We start from the raw sequence: 20,324 nt of genomic DNA, 5'->3' as shown, positions 1-20,324 counted from the left end.
AGCAATTTAACCGTATTCAACACGATACTTAAGAGATAAAAGAGAAAAATATAAGAGAGAAAGAGATTTTTTAAGACCATCTTATTATGTGCATTTCAAATAAATGTGCATAAAATAAAAATTTTCAAATAATCGGTAATATTTCTTTGCGAATAAATAAATAAATAAATAAATAAATAAATAAATATATATATATATATATATATATATGTAAAATATATATATAATATATATAAAATTATATTCTCTTTTCCAAATATTGTTATTTTTGAAATTGTTCTGCTCGGATTGGTCATATTTGTCAAATGCAAAATTCAAAATTGCACATAAAAATTAATCATTACTATTAATTAAATTAATTGTTATTAGTGAAATCATTAGCGATTATAAATTATGACTGAATCTTGATATAATAGATCTATATATAATAGAGACGAAGAGACATAATTGTCACATTCTGCAAAGTCGGTATTTCAGGACAATAACCCGACTCTTCCTGGCACTCAATTACAAGCGCACAAGTATCAGTACTCGTGCAATTACATATGTGTTTCGCATAGCGGCATATGGTAAACATTACGGTGTGCAATAATCGAGTTATCACATTAACGGTGTGCGCACACACGTCGGTCATGCATAAATAAATATAATAATCCGCAAAGCGGCGTTTCCTCGATTCGCCAAGCGAATTAACGCGTGCTTTTGTCGAACGATATTTTATTTAATGTTTGTGGGAATCGTGTGCGTTTTCCCGTTGGCATAACTCCGATCAACTCTCTTCTTTTGCTTGCAATGTTATTTATGCAATGGCATTGTTTTAATGCCGATCCGAATCGTTTAAAATGAATAAAAATATTGAGCAACATAGAAAATAAAATTAACACACCATCGACGCAATGCATAAATAACAAATAACAATAAAATTCTGCTTCCTAGCAATATACAGAATAATTATTTTATACTCGTATCATTACGCTTATATCATTGTAAAATTATATTTTTATAATTGCGTATATGTATATTAGTACCGAGAAAAGTCAACCATATTTATCTAAAAATTATTATTAAAAAAGACAAATAAAATAAGAGTTTTACTCGACATTTTTTTATGATATTCTATTCTTATGTTCTTTTGTAGAGCAATTTTAATACGACGCGTAGAAGTATTAAAATATTTGCCAAGACTATATTTAAAATGAAAATCAATACGTTCAAATTACGAGCGATGTAATTTATGATTTCATCAGCTGATGAATAGGATATACGGTGGACAGTAGAGTATATTTGCATAGTGAAGAAAATATTAAAATACGTTTTTCGAACTGCAGTCAAATGTGAGAAATGAAGGAGTATATTCACACAGATACACACACACAGAAATATAATTTAGATAATTGAATTTATAATAAACTCCATATAAGTCTGTACATCAATTAAATCAGCCTTGTTAATAAATTAGTTACAGTTTAATACGAAATATGGAATGATCGAGATACACAAAGTTATCGTTATCATATAACTTGATATAGCACACATTTTTTCCTCGCTTATTAATACATAGTCCCTAAATAGCAACATAAAAGAAGTTCGCACGAATATCCGATTCAGGTACATCATCTCGCACACTGTAAAATACTTAGGCGGGCCGCAATATCCTCGATCACTTTTACTTATCGATTATTCATACAGAGAGAGAAAGTGTATGTGTTGGTATGTAAGCGTGTGTCGAACAATTTTTACGCAATATTTTCACGTTTATCGTGTACATACATGTCTCCGCGTATGCGTGTATCTGTATTATGTATGTATATTTGTATGCTATCGAGGAATACGCACGTACATTCATATTACATATTATAGTCTCTTTCTGAGTTATAAAAGTACGAAAAAAAAACTATCTTTCCATACGATGCGACAAAACGTGCTATATAATATATATGTATACCTACACATTGCAAACACAGTATCCCGCTGGAAGGAAGCAAGAGTACATGATCTAATAATAATATAATAATATTAATAATAATAATAATAATAATAATAATAATAATAATAATAATATACACATATATATATATATATATATATATATGTATATATATTATATATAAAACATATATATCGTGAGTATATTCAGCTGTATATCCAGTCGTCGCTATAGTGCTTTTTGCAACATTCGTTGATCATCGGATAAATGAACGTCGAGTACATCATCTCGCAGGGGTTTGCTCTCGTATCGTCGTCGATTTTTTTCCTTCGGTCTCTTCTATCTGCGAAGCAGTTCAAACTCCCAGCCGCACCCCGTCACTTCCATTCCCTCATCATACGAACAAGCCTTTCAGATTTCAACGCCTTGACGTGATCCAAGGAGCTCCCGGTATTCGCTCCGGTTGTATATTGCTGCTGTCGTGGCGATCCGAGGCGATCCCATAGAGGAAAACGTCATCATCGCACAAAGCGCCTCTCGAGCCCTTCTCCTCTCACAAGCACGTCGACATACGCAAAGTGTTCCAAAGCGCGTTTCTCGAACGATGCACTATACGTCTTTAACGAATGGCGATTAGAAGAAGCGCAAACAATTCCAAAACGAGCCTCGCCGACGGTCGCAGATTCACCGTGGAGGATCCCAGCACTGCAAAATATTATCGAACGAGATGTGTAATGATACGATATCCCTCTTGCCTGTTTATTTTTTTTTGCTCGATCGCGGAAGAATTCAGAGCGTGGTTCATAGTTTTCTAAATGTCTCGATTGCACATACGTGAGGTTGTTTCAATGGAAACGCAAATAGATATCGTTCAAGTTCGGAAAAATAAAACGATCTACAATAGTCAAACGAATCCGCATTTACTCGCGTTTAAATTCTCGAGGTATCTCGATATGATTGAATGTCGATAAAAAACCGCGACAATTATGAACGTATTTGTCGGATATTTTTTTCAAATAATAAAATTACAGCCACATAAAGGCAATGAGAAAAAGCGGAAAACTACCTTTCACCCCAACTTGCCCGTCGGGTTTCTTCTGACCGGTCTGAAAATTCGGCGGTGGTTGCAAGTAGTTGATGCCGACGATAGTCGCGGCCGGTTCATAGTGTATCACGCGCGGTCGATCCTCCTCGGCGCTGACCTCCGTGCTTTGCCAATAAATGTCATATATCGACGCGCTGCAACGTATCTTCAATTTGCCGCTCATGAAGTGGTCGGATGTAACTAGGAACTGGAGCCCAATCTGCGAGACTTGCCACTCCGATTCGTTCGTGTCGAGCGGGCTGTACGTGCGGACGTGCGACTTGAGAGGCTGAGAAAGAAAAAACATATAAAAATCAATCAACGAGAGTATCTAAAATTTGTCTGAATGTGTGTGAACCTACACGATCAATGTAATACTATAGATATGTATGATAAGTGTGATATGTGAATAAACATAATTTTCAACGAAAGCTTAATTTTTTCATCATGCAGGGTCACAAACATGCTCTGACAGAAATTATAAATTACTAAATTATTTCAAATAATTTTAATCTTTCAAGCAATTAATAATATTTAATATTTCAATTTTAATCTTAAAATATATAATGACCAAATTTTATTAATGAATATGTGATGAGTTGACTATATAAAAGAATGGATACTGTTAGAAGATAAATTATGCGTATATATATTTAACTGTGCAGCATAAAGATGAAAAATCATTTTCTGCGTTATTTAATACGGTTTTTTAAAAAATGCTGCTGTTATATAAATTGTCAGTAGCATAGCAATTCATTTTACCGTATATTCGTATCTAGCACGCGAAATAATTTATATATGTGTGCGTTAATGTAAAGTAATTATGAAAGCTATTTTGTGAAAATGATGTTTTATGAAAATACTTGAGCTCTAAAACTCGTCTAAGCTTGTATAAAAATTTTCAATTTAAGAGCACAATTTCCAAAAACGTTATCTGTAACATTTCCTGCACAATTTCCAAAAACGTTATCTGTAACATTTAAAGTTGAAAATATTTTGACGTATTGGTTATTTAAAGATATATCTTCGTCTTTAAATTCTCGAACATTTCAAATTATCCTACTTTCAATTGAATCTTAATTAAGTCCAAAGGATATTTATGGAAGTACTGCATGTCAATCGCGAGAAGATCAGAATGTTGAATGATTTTCCACGTTGCTAACGTTGCTGTCTCTAACTTTGGAACATTTCGAGGAGGAAGGTATCCCATAAGCTCCCTTGTCTCCGACGTTTGATAAGGGATAATAGATCAAAGCCAAGGTAAACTAAATAGAGGTATCTGATCCCCTTCCTCCTCTGTCGTCCCCATTCCTTTCCAACCGTCTCTCCTCTCGTCTAACCACGCGCGCATTACCATCATTAGCAGTTGGAGCATACCTGTCGATCGTTGATATACCAAGTGAGATTCGCGGCTGGCTTGCTCCGGCCGGATGTGCAGTTCAAACGCAGCATATCTTCGACACGGTATTTCCTCTTTAGCCCTTGTATCGATGGCATCTGAGAGGGCAATTCTGCGAAGGCAAGATATATTCCGTGTATAATACCGGGTGTCCCAGATCTAGCCACTTGAATCTCAGTGAATCGTCATTTTTAGTAGATGTTTACTCTGCGAAAATATCGAGATAAAAATCATTCTCTTCTTCTTTTTTTTACACAAAAAGTTTTAGATTCTTTATCTAGATTAAATATTCTTCTGATAAATATATTTTCAAGTTATAAATCTCAAACGAAATTTACTCGAAATTTATGAGATGAATTTTCGAGATAATTCCTCTTTCTTCTTTAACCGCGTATAAATTAATAACTATCGGTCTCTCGATGTTTCCGATAAGATAAGGATTTACATTGAAATTAAAAAATACATATGTAAAAAGTGGCTTGCTAGGTCTGGGATATGTACACCCTGTATATATACACGCGCCCAAACATCGAGCTTGCGTGCAGTCGAGTCGTCGTCGCTTTGACCGGGCTTGACCGGACCCGTCGACGTTCTCCAAAGCCCGACACAGCCCGAAACTTTCGGCGACGGTGACGGCCGGTCGATACGAGGGAACGAACTCTCCCCTCGCATTCTCGTACGAAAAACTTTCTTTTCTTACGATGGACAGAAGCGATTTGCGTGTCCGACCGTCTCGCTACCGCATCATACGCGCGCATGCATGTACAAGGTATGCAGATTGTTACAAGCATCTGCACGTTGTCACCGTCAATCTTCGCTTGCAAAATAAAATAATTGCACGCTTCGTCGCGTTTTACCGGCGGAAAACGTCGTCGCTCTGACGCGAGATGCGCGAATATCGAGCAGATCCGTTCTCTCGGAAGATTTGTGTCCCATCGGAAACAGCGCGCGAGAGTGCGTGCGTTTTCATGGATGCATATTGTGTTTTTTTATTCGCGAGCGAGACTGGTTATGACGCGCGAGAAGCATGAGAGTAATTAAAAAAGATATTTAATTCTCTCCGATGGAGAAGCTCAGCGTACGTAATATCAGAATAGATTACGGTGTATTCTTCGAAGAAGAAGCCCCGGAAAGCGTTATTGGCGCTGAATTTATTGGATGCTACATTTTAATGACAGAATCTCGCAAAATTGCGACGTGCAATTTACGTTGTTGGAATATATTGCTGGATACAACCCTTGTAAATGTCGAAAAATGCTACTTTCTCGCGAGGCATTTTCTCGTGGAACGTATCGGTTCGTCGTATAATAAATTATCGTCGATCGTAAAACTTTTTACACCGATGCGTCGCGAAAGTACGATTTAAGTAACGCACTTATTATTATGATTTCCCTTATTATGGGAATCGATATTATGAGACAACGAGGCATCGTAAAGTGATTGCGCGCGTTAAATCACCCCGCCGCATGATTCTTCAGCGTGTTTTTACACAATTGATGATTGACGTCTCAAGTTATTAATGTACGGAATAAGAAAATTAAAGAGTATACTTACCAACGACGTTCATCGTCGCGTAAACTATAGCTGTGTGGAAGGAAGGTGCATCAGCTGATACCTCGCAACTATACACGCCCGCCGCTTCCAATTCCAACTTTGTCAGCACGACTTGCGTCGCGTTGCTCTCCGTTTTCTGCGGAACAACGATAATTCATTATGATTGTACGCTCTGGCACGAGGCGTTCTCGTCTTCGCGATTATCACAAGGATCACAAAGATCGCGGGAATTCTCGCGGCGAAACTCACGGCACGTATGTCACAAGAAAGATACGTGTAACGTATTCGCTTATGATGTAAGGAAAGAAACGGTTCGATCCATTAATGATCGATACTCTTGGCAATCGCGCGATTTGCGATCAATCTATCTAATAATCTAGTTATGCGATACATTAGGTTTATACTTGTTTATTCCCAAACGGGATACCTCATCTCGTGCTTCCGCTCGTTGCGTTAAATATTCGCGATGCACTCGCGCTTGTTTTTTTGCTCTTTTTTTTTACATCCAATTGCCTATTCGAGTGCCAATTGCGCGCGAATCGTTATCGGCGATGTTAAAAGTAATAAATATCGTAGCAAGGCGTCAGGGCTTTTCGAATTGCATTTCGAGCGAAAATACGCCCGCGGCTCTCGGTATCCGGCATCGCAAAAATAGAAACGCGACGCGTAAGCAGTAGTAGAGTCGACGTTAAAAAATCACGTGTGCGAGTGCAGTAATGCAAAACGATCTGTTGGCCATTATGACAGAGTCGTATCTCACTGTAGGCATTCGTTAAACAAACATTATTAGCTCGTAATCCGAGCTGTCACGTCTGAAACGCGAAATTCTACATCGGGCTTTGCTAGATCGCATCTCGCATATATGAAGCGCACATAAAATTATATTTAACGACGCTTTAAGCAACTAGGTTGAAGCGTATAAATGAAACGTCCGCGAATTTCTCGCAGAATATATGAAGCAGAAAACAGAATATTCTTCAGGATTAAAATTCCTCCATAGATATCTCTTTATTAAATAATAAACGAAAAACGTCGATGCTCTTTTCAGTTAATAAAAATAATGTATCAAAATATGCAAAAATATGTAAAAAAGTTGGGAAAAAATATTAAAAAAGAAGCTCCCCAGAAAATTTATGATCCTATCAATCGAGCATAAAATTGCAATAAAAGATACGATAACTCCTGTACGCTCAAAAAGTCAAAAAGAAAAACCAGAAACGCGCGAAATTTAATGGAGAGAAAGCGCGACACCAGAACGGGCAACACACATCGACGAGGGCCATCAGTTACCCCTCTCGTAGGGAGACAGCTCGAATTCAAAAACTTCGATCGACCGATATGTAGAACGCGGTTCGCTATACGGGCAGCAGGTACTATACGTTCCGGCGCGTTCGGTGTTATCGTGTTCCATTCGCAACTTCTCGACCGCAATAAATCCTCGCTTTTGCTCCCTTTCTCTCTCTTTCCCTCTCTCCCTTCTCGACTTTTTTTCTCCGCCTGGTCCCACCGGGACACGAAAGGATCTCTAGATTTCGCGATGGCCCGCGGGACAGCGGAAGGTTGTAAGCTCGTTCGTCACAGGGTTGAGAACTGAGAAGGGAAGAGAGAGATGAGCCCGGGCCGGAAGAAACTCACCTTCACCGTCAGGTTTCCGATGGGGAAAGTCTTGACTGGCGGATTCTCGATCGGGGCGTAGCGATAAAACTCTCGTCCTCCCTTGTACCACTTGACAGCGTACAACGGGTCACCCTCGGTGTCGTACCAACAATTCAGCGTCGCCGACTCGCCCTTCTTCACGGCCGTTGGTATCTGGATACGTACTTCCCGCAGACCCGAGCAGATTCCTGAAAAAGCGAGGGGAAAAAAAAAAGCGGTTCGTTAATTATATTTTATTAGCTTCGTCGAAAGAGAAGGGCCGGGGAAGGAAGCAGCATATTATACGTCATTAAAACGACAATACTTGGTAGCTCTCGTTGGCTACGCTTATCAAAACGGATCTCGGCGCAGTTATTAGGGCATATGCGGAGGGAACGCGCAGGGATTCGCGTATGGATCCGAATCTCGACTCATGCCCCCGGGGGAAAAGAGGAAATGAAAGCCGAAGGTGAGTTTCTGCCGTGTCATGTCATGAGAGGCAGCTGAATATCGCCTCGCGATGCATACCTCATCGATTCGTTTGTGGGCAGTGCTTCCCAAATAGGAAAAGTGACAGGCTTTTGTGTCTGCAGAAAATAGTTGAATAAAGGTATGCGCCACGTTTCTCACATAATATTCTATAGTTATCGATTTTATAAAGTTCAAGAAATAGTCCACTTTGGCGATGTGGTATTTCCACATGGACCATTTCTCTCTCCGTGTTTCCACTTTGCTAAAAATATCATCTCGCTATCTTTAGATTAATAGTACGCGTGTGAGAGAGATGCTACGCGAAAATAATAAATTATCTCTTCCTTAAAAAAACATATAACCGTAATGAAAGTATGATATCTCCTCTCCTTTATCGCCTTCGTGCGCTAAAGAAAACGAAAGGTCGATAAAAAGGATACATTACGTTAATTAAAGATTACATTTCCTCGACCATTCTCCGCGCGAATGTCGTAAGGAAGTTACGCCTCATCTTTTAATTAGATCAAACGATCCTGTGCCGCTCGGGGGCTTGGGAACCACTGGATTTCGCTGTGAGACAGCTACGACTGGTTATCAGAGCGACATCGTCATTACGCGAAAGTCCCCCCATAATGAAAGCAGCCGCGAATATAACGCGACCCCGCGAGAAATAGTTTCTTATAGTAATGACGATGCGCAAAACGCGCTTCGCTCCTCTCTCTCATCCGCGGATTCGAAATTATTCGGCGTATCCCAACGCCGACCGTTGGAATCCCCTATCGATCGCGAATAGAATCCTTCCCCACGTTGCCCCCTTTCCCCCTTCCCCTTTCGCCGTCCTCTCGCTTCGCGGTGCCGACCAAATTTTCTCATTTACGAGGAATGGAATCGATCTCACGCGAGAAACAGAACTTACGCGTTTCCGTATGAATTTCGTCCGTGCCGCGAAATTTTCGCGCGCCGATATATTCGAGATTCGGCGATTGTTCGATCTCTCTCAGAACGACGCTTCCATTCGACAGTTATTATTTATATCGCGCATTTTGCACACAAAGCGTTGTGAAATAAATTTATAAATCTCCGGGCATTCTGTATTTCGGTTCGAGCTGAAATTCTATTATGGACCGTTGTGTATTATTAATTTCGGATCTTCTTCGGAACGTATGTACCGAGCGCTACTCCATCCTGGAAAAAGAGTAATTTAAAAGTTTGTACGAATTATGCGTAATATATAAATTTTGTCTCATTTATCACTCTCCACCCAGTGAAACAACATGGTTAAACTTAAATTGGAGATTCTCTGTTTATGTAAAGGAAATCTGCGATATTAAAAAGTTTCCGCGTAAATGATTCATGTGCAGTACACGTAATAAATAACGATTTCAACGCGACATTTTCAACGCGAACTTTCCGCGCGCATCGGAGGAAAGCTCTTAACATTTCTTTTCCCGGGATCGATATAATCCGACTCGCAGTTCCGCGGATTGGATGAAAGTTTCGGGGAAGTTGTAGGGAAATATTGCCCCAGCGCATTAAAGGGTGTGACGATCCCGGCGTAATGTCCCCCTTCCCCGTTTAGAGGCACTTTACGAAGAGAGCTTACGGGTATTTAGTTACAAAACCACGAGAACGGTCTCTCGCGCGGTCGGTCGTTAGTCGTTAATAAAAAGCAGATTTGCGACAAGACTGACGAAGAGGGAGGAGGGGAAGACCGAAGCGACTGTCCGCCCTCGAGGCTACTATCGTCCTGTCGAGACTGAAAGTGACGAACGTGCCGTCGTGCGAAAGAAACAGATAAGCACGCACGACGACGTAGCCGTTCTCTTGGGCGACGACGATTAAGACTGGAACGCTTAACGAGTCGAGTTCACCCACCCGACAGTTTTCTCGCGGGGGGAAGGCGTTATATATTCCCTCGTAGAAAAAGGAAGAGAGGCAAAAAGAAGAGTGGATATGCAAACAGTCGCAATCATTTTTGTTCATCCGATGGTGAAGTGAAATAGCATCAATCTGCTCGAGGGACTTGATTCGGAATATTCTATGCCGATACGAGAACGAGCTTAATTCGCTTACACTAATGGCGATACGCTCGGTTTAACGGACTGCTCTCGCACGATGAATGCGATTTCGCCCGATCGGACAATCGCGTGAACGGATTCGCAAAACGGATATGATGTTTGGTAGAGCGATCGGCTTAATTAGTTATCGAGCGAGACGGCGAGACGAATCGCGTTTGCAGGGAGAGAAACTGACGAGGCCCGTATCGCTTCGACGTCTCGCACTCCCGTGAGTCTCAATAGGGAGCTTATCTTTTGTGTCGGCATAGGATCGCACGATCGAACGAAATCACCGACGAGCGTCATCTCGTACTTTGATTTGAGATTCTGCGAATAACAACGTTATTCGAATTCTACGGATTTTTTTAACAACCGATAAATCGAGATAACGTTAATAACGAAACAATTGCGCACACTGCGTCCTGTATTTGGTACACGTATAGACAGCGGTAAAGTTTCATCACTTTTTCAAGAAAGAGCAAAAAAAAGTAATTCGTTTTTCATTACGTTTTATAGCAGATTTTTCGCAGGTAGAAAAATATCACGCTAATATTTGACGTGAGAAATATCTCGTTTAATATCGAATTTTGCATCCGTTCAATGATGAACTTGTACGGTGCTCATTTTCAAGCGAGATGTTTGTTAACGTCAGACGCGTTGGTTTTCATGACATAAACGATTACGTTGAACGTATTTTATCAATCAGCTCCTTTATCAATCGTTATTACTTATAACAATTGTTATTTCAGCGAATTAAATTGTCGAAATTATAAAAACAAAAAATCACTACTTATTTTATAACGAAGAAAAAAACTTTAAAGAGTGACGCCAAAAACAGGCCAAAAATAGCCTGTTTCTCCACCCTTGAAATCCGACTTGAATTTGGTGTTAAATGATAGTTATATATAAGACATTGATCCTCTGAAAGTTTCAGATTGAGCCTACTCTTTATTTCCAAGATATGATGGGTCAAAGTTCGCATTGTGCGTCAATTGCCTTATCTACTGCTTCGATAAGATCTACATGCAGAAAATAAGATCATGATATCATGATATCATGATGTCATGATATCATGATATCATGATGTCATGAAAAATAAGATCTTACCTACATGCACGCGCGCGCGTGTGGGTCATACTCTCTTAATCCGTTAATTCCCATAGGTAGCCCAGTGTGGATTGCATGAAAGTGACTACGGGATGTACGATGTAATCGAGAGTGATAATTATTGGCGAGAAAATATAGAGAAAATATGTATAGTTGATAAGGACGTTGATGCACAATGCGACCTTTGACTTTCATCATATCTTGGAAATAAAGAGTGCGTCAATATGAAACTTTCAGAAAATCAATGTCATATATAACTATCGTTGCGCCAAATTCAAGTCGGATTTTAAGGGTGGCGAAACAGGCTGTTTTTGGCGTCACTCTTTTATTATCGCGTATCTTTGGCATTAAACTCATAATTCTCCGATTTCAATTTGTAATTCATTATATAATGCATACAGTACATGCTTTTCAGATTTTGCCAATATCAGAGTAATGATTTCGTGATAATTTTGGTTCGTTAATGTATCGATTCATTACTTAATAAATAAGTCAATACATCATCATTATTGAAATTTTAAATTTATTAATTATTTTGAAATATATATATATATATATATATATATATATATATATATATTTCAAAATAATCTTCGTGAAAATTTCAATAATGATGATGTATTGACTAATACATTAAGTAATGAATATATATATACATTTTTAGAAAAAGCAAGCTTTCATTTGCAAGCAAAGAGGAATCGCGAATGAAGATTGAATTATCCGCAAAGTTTCAAGACAATCGAATATTCGCTGACGTTAGGGAAAAAGACATCAAGACGAAAGAAAGAAGATCGGCGGCAGATCGTCGGAATTCATCCGCGCGAAAGCTCTCCGCTGCGTGTCGTAAAATCGCATTCGTCGGAATGCCATTAATGCGATTATACTGTCGAGATGGGAATTCGTTAAATTCGTTAATGCCCCATTACGGGGAACGCCCGCACGTTTTACGGCAAACGGCCAACGACCCGCCGACGACGTTCCTCGAGTCCGCCGCTGTCGGGTCTCCCGCTGATTCAACGCTCGCGCGCGAAAAGGATCCTTTTCTCATCCCGAGACGTGTGTCTCCGTTAATAGGTTTTTACATTTCGCGAAGCAACGCCCTTCGCATTTCATACGTTGAGACACGAAATCCATCTCGCGATCTGGGAAATCCCGACAATCCGACAAACGCTCGACATTCATCCCTACATCGTTCGTATCGCGTTACCTACATACATACTTACGACGTTTCGCAATCCTTGCGCATATCATATATGCATGTACTTTATGCTAATGCCCGTAATGAGGAAAGTTTCCCTGACATATCGTAAAAAAATGTCTGTGACCCGGAGCGTTCGAGTATGCATTTTACGACGCGACGGAACAAAATTATAATAATGGGAATAATAGTCGTTCTCTTGACTCGAATTTCTTATAGTTTGGCATAGAACCAAGATCTTTATATAATAATGCAATAATTTATTGACGTTTCCTATCGGCAATTTTATTAATCCTGATTGAATATGCTAAATTTATTGTGCAGTTTAACATAGTAACAATTTGACCGCAAAAAATCGAATATATATAGGACATGTAAAATTTATACGCTTCGTACATAAATCACAAATTTATACAGTGATGAGTTAAATGCATTTTCATTTTTGAATGAAATATTATGAATGAAGTATTTGTACACGGTTTAAATTATTTTCATGTTTTGCAGTGACTCGAAACTTGAGGCGTCATTGATCACGCGATAATGGTCCAGCTCGCATCTCGATAATAATGAAAGGCTTTTGTACGTGCAACCCATTCATCGATAGCCATCGGGTGCAGCAATCCGTTTCGTCTGCAAGGACGGATCTATACCGGAAATATCGTCTATCGAGACGATGAATGCTGTAAAGCAGCTAACGAGAGCGAGGAGACACGCGATTTTTGTGACACGGAAACGTCCGGAGGGAACCTCCTGGAAGCGTTGCTCGCCTGTCATCGACAAGAGCGACAGAACCGCAACATTGCCGGGCGTGATGAAGGAGATTCCGTGTGTTACACGCGTGCGGAGAAACGACGCGTGTGCGCGAGTGTACGCGTAAGGGATGCGGGATGATGTCACGACGCAAGGGGCGCGCGTCGACGTTGCAAGAAGGTCGAAACTTACCCACGATGTGAATCCACAGCAGGAGTTTCAGTTCCATGGATGCTCTTGTCGGTCGTCTTCGTCGACGTGTCTGACTAGGTCTGTCTGCGATCCTCGCTCGTCGTCTATCGTCGTCGCATCGAACGCGTCTCTTCGCATGTCGTCGGAGAGGCACCTCTCCGCGCGGCTTCTCTCTCTGTCCCTCTCGCTTTCTCCGCGTTCCTATCCGTGCAGCTCTTCGGCAGCAGCCAGCATGACGTGTGCGAGCGTAGCGTGAGAGGAGAGCGACGTTAAAGACGATGACATCTCCCTTACATAACACGCCGGATGTATTCGGGTCGTCGACTGTGCGTTACGCGAATAATATCCGGATAGAGATATGCGCGATCCGCCGAGCCCGGCTTCTTTCTGGTGGTTGCACGGCTGGCTCCGCTGCCGCTGGAACCCCCCGTTGCGTTTCGCGCAGAATCAATTTCCTCGCGAAACGACGACGGCGCGGAGACGACGACGCGCGCGTCGCGAGTGCGCGAACACAACCGTGCGAAACCGCGCTTGCGCCCCCGCATATGTGAACGTGTCTCAGTATCAGACGAAAACGTACACACACGCACACATATACATATGTATATATATATATATATATATATATATATATGTATATGTATATATATGTATACTCATATACACATACAAAGGGACACGCACCCCCGACGGGGGTGAATGTGCGTACGTACGAGTAAAATCTGGTCCACCGATAGATTCCGAACAACCACGAGCCGGCCTCCCCCTTCGATAGGCCAGTTCCTCCCTCTTCCGCTAACGCCCCCCGCATCATTCCCCTTTTTCGCCTGTGTAGATGTATGCATTTGCAGGATAAACGCGCTCTTGCTTACGTGGCGGGCGGTCTTGTAGCGCGCGATGTATTTCCTTCGTCCTTTTTCGAGAGATGCCGCTATCGATATTCTATCAGACCAACCTATCCGTTTGTCTATTTGCAGGTCTGGCTGTTCTGTATCGCTGCATTTTATTCAAGTATCTATTTGAGCAAAGAGACCGCTCTGTTTCTTGTTTAGAGACAGAGTTTGTATACTCCGTCCCTCTTTCCTCTTTATCTCGATAAATAATTTGCGATTAATTTTTATGTACATAATTGTAATTAAATTATTTTTTACACGCATTTCGATTCAACCTAATTATTTTTTTAGATATTTATATTTGGACTTACATAGATTTATCTATACGTGAGACTGTGTATGTGATGTGTATAAAACTGCTTTTATTTTAATAAAGATATAAGAAAGAGATATCTATAAATAAAAGTTAAAATAAAAGAAACGATCAATCCAGGATATAAAAATATTGTCCTGTCCTGTTCTTTCTAGTGCAGCAGTTAAAACGTAACGCTGTAACACAATGAACGCGACTTGTCGGCAGCATAGATATTGTTCAGTTTTTATCCGCCAGAAAAATGTGCGCACATAACTTACATGAAGAGTATCATACACGAGAGGAGTACGGATATGCTCGATTATTTATCGTTGCCGCCCACCTCGATGTAATACAAGAAAGTAGAATGAACAGGGTCGCGTATCGCAGTAACACGATTGCGTAAATACATTGAACGTGAAACGTGTGTTTGTGCATCGATTATATGACGTCATCGATAGAAAGACGTAACTCGCAGTAACCGAACAGATTCGCAATCTCAAGTAACTTCCCGAAAGGATTGTTCGACTCTCAATGCTTACGTAATACGTAATCCAGTCCCTCCTTTCGAGATCAATAGCAAAATTTTAATTAAAACGAATTCGTCCGCCGCAGTTTTCGCGTGTCCAATTATGGCAAATTAAAACGAAATAATAATCTTCGAAACTTTAAAACCGTCTCGGGTGCATTTTTATCAGCTTTGTCACTCGTCATCCGCGTTCTCCGCGGAATCAAGCCGACCGTAAATCCTCGTCACTCTACGCCACGTCCCAATTTAGACTCCGACTCCTCGTTAGGAATATAAATAACTTTAATCATTATTGCATCTACGCGTAGCTGCATGTCCATTAAATGGCATCGACAAACGAATATTTGTGCCGTTACGACGCATTTACATCGGGAAATTTAAATGCATGCCGGACACTTGTCACACATACACGTACCGCGTTTCCGTTTAAACTAATTACGCTCACCCATCGTCCCTCTGATTGAATTACCCGTGATGCGCCAAGCTAGTGAATTTCCGCGCGATAAATGTTCCATCGTAAGTAAATCGCGCCAACACGCACCGCGAATGCAAGAGCGAGAGTGAATATACGTCGCTCCTTTGGCGGTGTGCGCGAGTAAATGATCCTTTCGTAGGTCCTATTTACGCTGCAATAAACCTGAAAGGTCTCTGGTGAGGACGCGGGAAGATCGATGGTGCGTTTCAGCTCCGAGGCAAGAGGTCGTTCACGGTGAAATGCATCTGATTGTACGACGGACCGTGAAGGAAATCTCGTCGAAAATGAGAATGAGTAAAACTTGTTAATCGCGAGAGAAAAAGTTGGCAAGCCACTGTCAATTTTTTTCCTTCGTTTCAATCAGCAGCGTTATCTTTGCACCTATCAACGCGATCGAATCCGGCACACCATGGGATTATGATACAGCCGGGCGGATAATGATTACGGCAAGAGAGGCAACGTGATCTCATTTTGAATTCATAGGGACGCGATCGTGCGAATGAATAGTAGGCTAATTAATAATCCATCGGCAGTGCACATTCGGCGTTTGTTTAACATCTTAATTACCATTCATTCGAGAATTTGCCGCAAATTATCCGACAGACTTGCACGTAGCGAACCGTGAATTTATCGTAGAATCGCGATGCGATCGATCCGGCCGATTCATTGTTACAATCATTTCAATTCAATTTCCTTTTTTAAGAAGAGAAGCAAAAAAGCGCCAATTTAATCACGCCAGTTTGCTTGACAAGTTACGAAAATGTCGCGTGTCAAATACTGTAAAACGAATTTTCTCCTTATCCTAAAAATGCCTTAACAAGCTCTAACGCTGATATACTCGGAGGATATATAACGTTCTCATCATCCATTCAATTTTGTCGGGAACGTCATGAATAATCCTAGGGAAGAATCGCGATGAGTTAACGAACTTGAATCCTTCCTTGTACATATAAATAGAAGATATTCGTCTATGTCTGCGCATTTTCTATTTATCCCAACAACCATTGCGATTATATAAATAGCGTTCATACATTAATATGCAATGAGTTGTCGTTCGAACGTTCACCATCACTCGTCGACAAAAGGGCGTCGCCGATAAACGAGAATTTTGCGACGCGTCGTCGATCGTTTCGACGATGCCGACAGTTTCGAGCCACGACTTTGCTCCGTAAGAATATCGTTACTTTCAGCGCTCCTCTGCTCTCTCTTCTCCCGCGTCTCGCCACACATTTCTCTCTACGCCACCCTCGTCGCGTGGAACCCTCGTTCACCCTCGTCTCGTTGCCTTTCACATTGGGGAAGACGCGGGGGTGGAAAGCGACGGGGTGACGAAGCGGCTTCGCAGTTAACGCAACGTTGACCGAGCCGAGCGAACGTCGTTACCTCTTTCGAATCATCGAGCGATGCACGAGCATAGTTTTGCGCGACACACCCTCTAAATAACGTAGAAGCTCATCCGCGTCGGGGGACGCATAAACTCTCTCCCCCACTATTCAATCTTACCGGTAATAGAGGCAAGAAATAAGGTGAGCAAAATAATTCGCGACTTCATTAAATCTCGCACGTTATCTCTTCGAGAGTATTAGAGAATATTGGAGCGGAAAGCGCTGATCGCTGAAAAACTATCAGCGATATATCCCGCGTAGAGCTGAATATACCCCGAATTAATTCTCTCAAAAATGTGATCAATTTAATGGATTTTACGGCTTTACATCCGATTGGAAAAGTTACGTTTATCTATATATTTTGCATTCATATCTTGTATTCACATAAAGCTGCAGAGAATATATATTGACATTTGTCAATACATATTTAAGTTTTAAAATGAAAAATCTCTCGTACTACAAGAATACGTTAAACTCTTTATATTTTGATTACGTAATCTTTTATGTTATGTAATATAAATATATAGCTGCAATATAACTCGTGTTATATAATTGAGATTCAACTTATACATGCAAAAGAGAAATTGCGGACGTATATATGGGTTTACGCGGATACGTCTATTGTTATTTTACTTGCGCGATACCATTTGCAAGCAAATATCTGTTTCGGGAGCAATAATATCTTGAGTTGTAAATCCTAGCCGCGCGTACAACATACAATGATCACTGAGAAATTCATTGTTAATATGTATATGCACCCCAAGCCCGATCTGATTAAAAGTCTACGGCGGTCGTAATTCACGGTTATGTGTATGTGTCGTATACGTCGCCGTCGAGTCCAGAATGCCCTTTAAATTATGGAGCACGGGAAATGTTGTACGGTACGATTGCGTGCCCGGTCGCAACAAGCGTCGTTCCCTACAGGGTTGTTTGCGAACCCTTGCCTTACTCGCGCAGCCCGACTCTATCCGTACGTAGGTAGGTTTAACGTCGCCCGGGAATGATATCCAGCAGGCTAATTTCAGGATAAGCCGCGGTAATACTGCGTAGAATCGTCACGCGGTCGGCAACACCAGGAAGGGTGAATTCGAAATCCGGGTAGCGTCTCGTCGATACGACTTGGATCAATGTTGCCTCCTTCATTAAAATACCATTTGACCGCTTATCCGTCAGGAATATTAATGACCGCGGAATTATAGATTTCGTATAATTACCGAAATGTGGTATCAATGATATTCGTGCACGCGAAATCGCGCCGACGAGGAGAATAATCTGTTAAATTTCATCTCATCTTCGTATTCATCGTTTCGTTCGTACTTTCACTTGGTATTGACGCGGAAATAATTTCATGATTACGCTTGTTACAAGAATGAAAAATGCGACCAATCCAAGGTTACACGTGGCATAAAATATAAAATCGATACTCGCTAGGCACGAACGAGTTAGCGAGAGCGACGAGAGGCGGAAGGAAAATGAGTTTGTAGGCTACGATATCCACCGCTACTTTTATTAAAGATAGATTTTGCGACAAATTTGAAGAGGTGATATATAAGGTGTATCGATAAAGCATATAGGGTAAAAATATAGGGTAAAAATAATACTAGAAATTCTTATAAAATATTTTTCAACCTTCACCACCATCATTATTTTTATTTTCTATCGATCAAATGTATCTTTTTCAAAAACAGATGAAATAAAATACAAATACTCTTTTTTCAAAAAAAGATATGAAGAATCTAGAAACCTTTTTTGAAAAATAAAGGAAATCTACTGGCTTTAAAGTAAATTAGAAGATTTATAGGTGATCCATCCCTAGCTCTCCAATTAGTACCCTGACTCTCCTGGAGTCCCTCTCAAGAAATCTATCATGCCATTTTAAAGATCTTTACTAACATGAAAAATAATTACTACAAATTATTAAAATCTATAGAGTGATATGAAAGTTACTTAAGAAAAACTTTCAAATTTTAACTTTAAAAATAAATATCTTGAATAAAATTTGATGAGAACTTATTACTTTTACTTGTTCTATATGACCATCTTTACATGTTGTATAGCAAAAAATTATGAAATAATTCAACATATCAAGTTAATAATAACTTGACGAATTAAATAGAATGTAAAATAATAATTTTAATTAATGTCAGAGGAAGAGAAACTTGGTCATTAAACTACGAAATAAGAATCTCGCATAAAATATTTGTAAAGGAGAAGTTGACCTATTTTTTTAATTTGTCGCCATTAATGGGAATAGTGACAGTGACGAAGAATTACCGCGCATAAGAATGGAGAACAAAGATAAAACCATTTTTCGAGCGTTACTTTTATCGTCTCGTCCCGATTTTTCCATCGGATAGCGCGATAATGGTGCACTAAATCAAACAGCTGCGAATTACTTCATCGCATACGGTATGCACGAAAGCCCACAAGGACGAGCAAATCGTTTCTTATCGTTCTATAGCTAATTGTACTTTATCGTTATACAAATAAGCGATTTCTCGTGTGCTGGCATATACAAGCAACAGCGTAATCAAATAGAATTGTGCTTTCCGGCCGAGTAACTACTTTTATTAAGCAAACAGATTCGTCGACGATGAACACAATGACTCTTGGAACAGTCAATTTAATAGAAAGCAAGTTGTTTAATTAATCATCTACTAGAGAAGATGAAATAATAGAAAAACTCTCGATATGTCAAATGCGCGTTAGCGTTCTCAAATGCAGTACTCGAGCTAGCGATTTTTACATCCAAGTGGATTTGCACTCGTACGAGGGGTTACCGTTAAGCCGTTAGATCTTGATAAACGCCAGACGGTTGTCGAGAAGTACGTATAAAGATAAGGGCGACAGAAAAGCAGCTAGGGAAAAATGCGGCCGTAAGTCGTGCGTCTCTATCGTTTTGCAAATAGCGGACGCCTTTCCTGCCGGGAATAATTTGTCAAACGTAGAAAGACACAAAGAGAGTGAGAGAGAGGGAGAGAGGACGCCCTGATAATTCTTTTTCTTATGCAAATAAGCCGCGCAATAAATCCTTATCTCCAACCGTATTTCCTATCGCGCGATTTATGAATTCTCGTCGCGCCTTACGCAAAGAAAACGCAATCTCAATTAAATTCGTCGCGGATCGGCGTCATATATTAATTACCAGGCCTAAGAGTTCCCTCTCACCATCCGCGTCCGTGTGTCGCCGTGATAATACGCGCGTGACATCTCATGTCAAACAACGGCTTTTTCGAGCCGAAATCCCCGAGCCGACCGCGAAGCGGATCCACGAGCGGCATCGAGCGATGCCGGGCAAGGTCAGGGTCAGAGCGGTGGTGTCTCCGAGACACCAGACGACAGCGACGTGACTCTGGTCTTGACTTTAAGGTCGGCG

At 40.6% G+C, this 20,324-nt stretch overlaps 1 protein-coding gene across 1 annotated transcript; it reads right to left on the bottom strand.

Moving 5' to 3' along the window:
* Positions 1-1,336: 1,336 nt before the first annotated feature.
* LOC105255726 lies at positions 1,337-13,822 on the bottom strand. The gene is made up of 6 exons (XM_011265185.3): positions 13,375-13,822; positions 7,600-7,808; positions 5,965-6,100; positions 4,389-4,522; positions 2,994-3,300; positions 1,337-2,632 (listed from the first exon to the last, which is right to left on the bottom strand). The coding sequence occupies exons 1-6, from the start codon at positions 13,409-13,411 to the stop codon at positions 2,547-2,549; spliced, it is 909 nt and encodes a 302-aa protein (XP_011263487.1). The 5' UTR covers positions 13,412-13,822; the 3' UTR covers positions 1,337-2,546.
* Positions 13,823-20,324: the final 6,502 nt, after the last annotated feature.

Source organism: Camponotus floridanus, unplaced genomic scaffold (assembly GCF_003227725.1).
Source record: "Camponotus floridanus strain SB8 unplaced genomic scaffold, Cflo_v7.5 scaffold95, whole genome shotgun sequence".
In the NCBI taxonomy this organism is placed as follows: domain Eukaryota; kingdom Metazoa; phylum Arthropoda; class Insecta; order Hymenoptera; family Formicidae; genus Camponotus; species Camponotus floridanus.
Note: the sequence above shows the minus strand (reverse complement) of the source record. Positions and strands in the feature narration are given on the sequence as shown.

Excerpts from the sequence above, each read along its gene's own strand:
- LOC105255726 (XM_011265185.3), bottom strand. The coding sequence starts at position 13,411 with ATGGAACTGAAACTCCTGCTGTGGATTCACATCGTGG. Across the intron at positions 6,101-7,599 it reads TCGGAAACCTGACGGTGAAG|AAAACGGAGAGCAACGCGAC; the intron begins GTGAGTTTCTTC and ends GTTGTTCCGCAG. Across the intron at positions 2,633-2,993 it reads CGGGCAAGTTGGGGTGAAAG|TGCTGGGATCCTCCACGGTG; the intron begins GTAGTTTTCCGC and ends AATATTTTGCAG.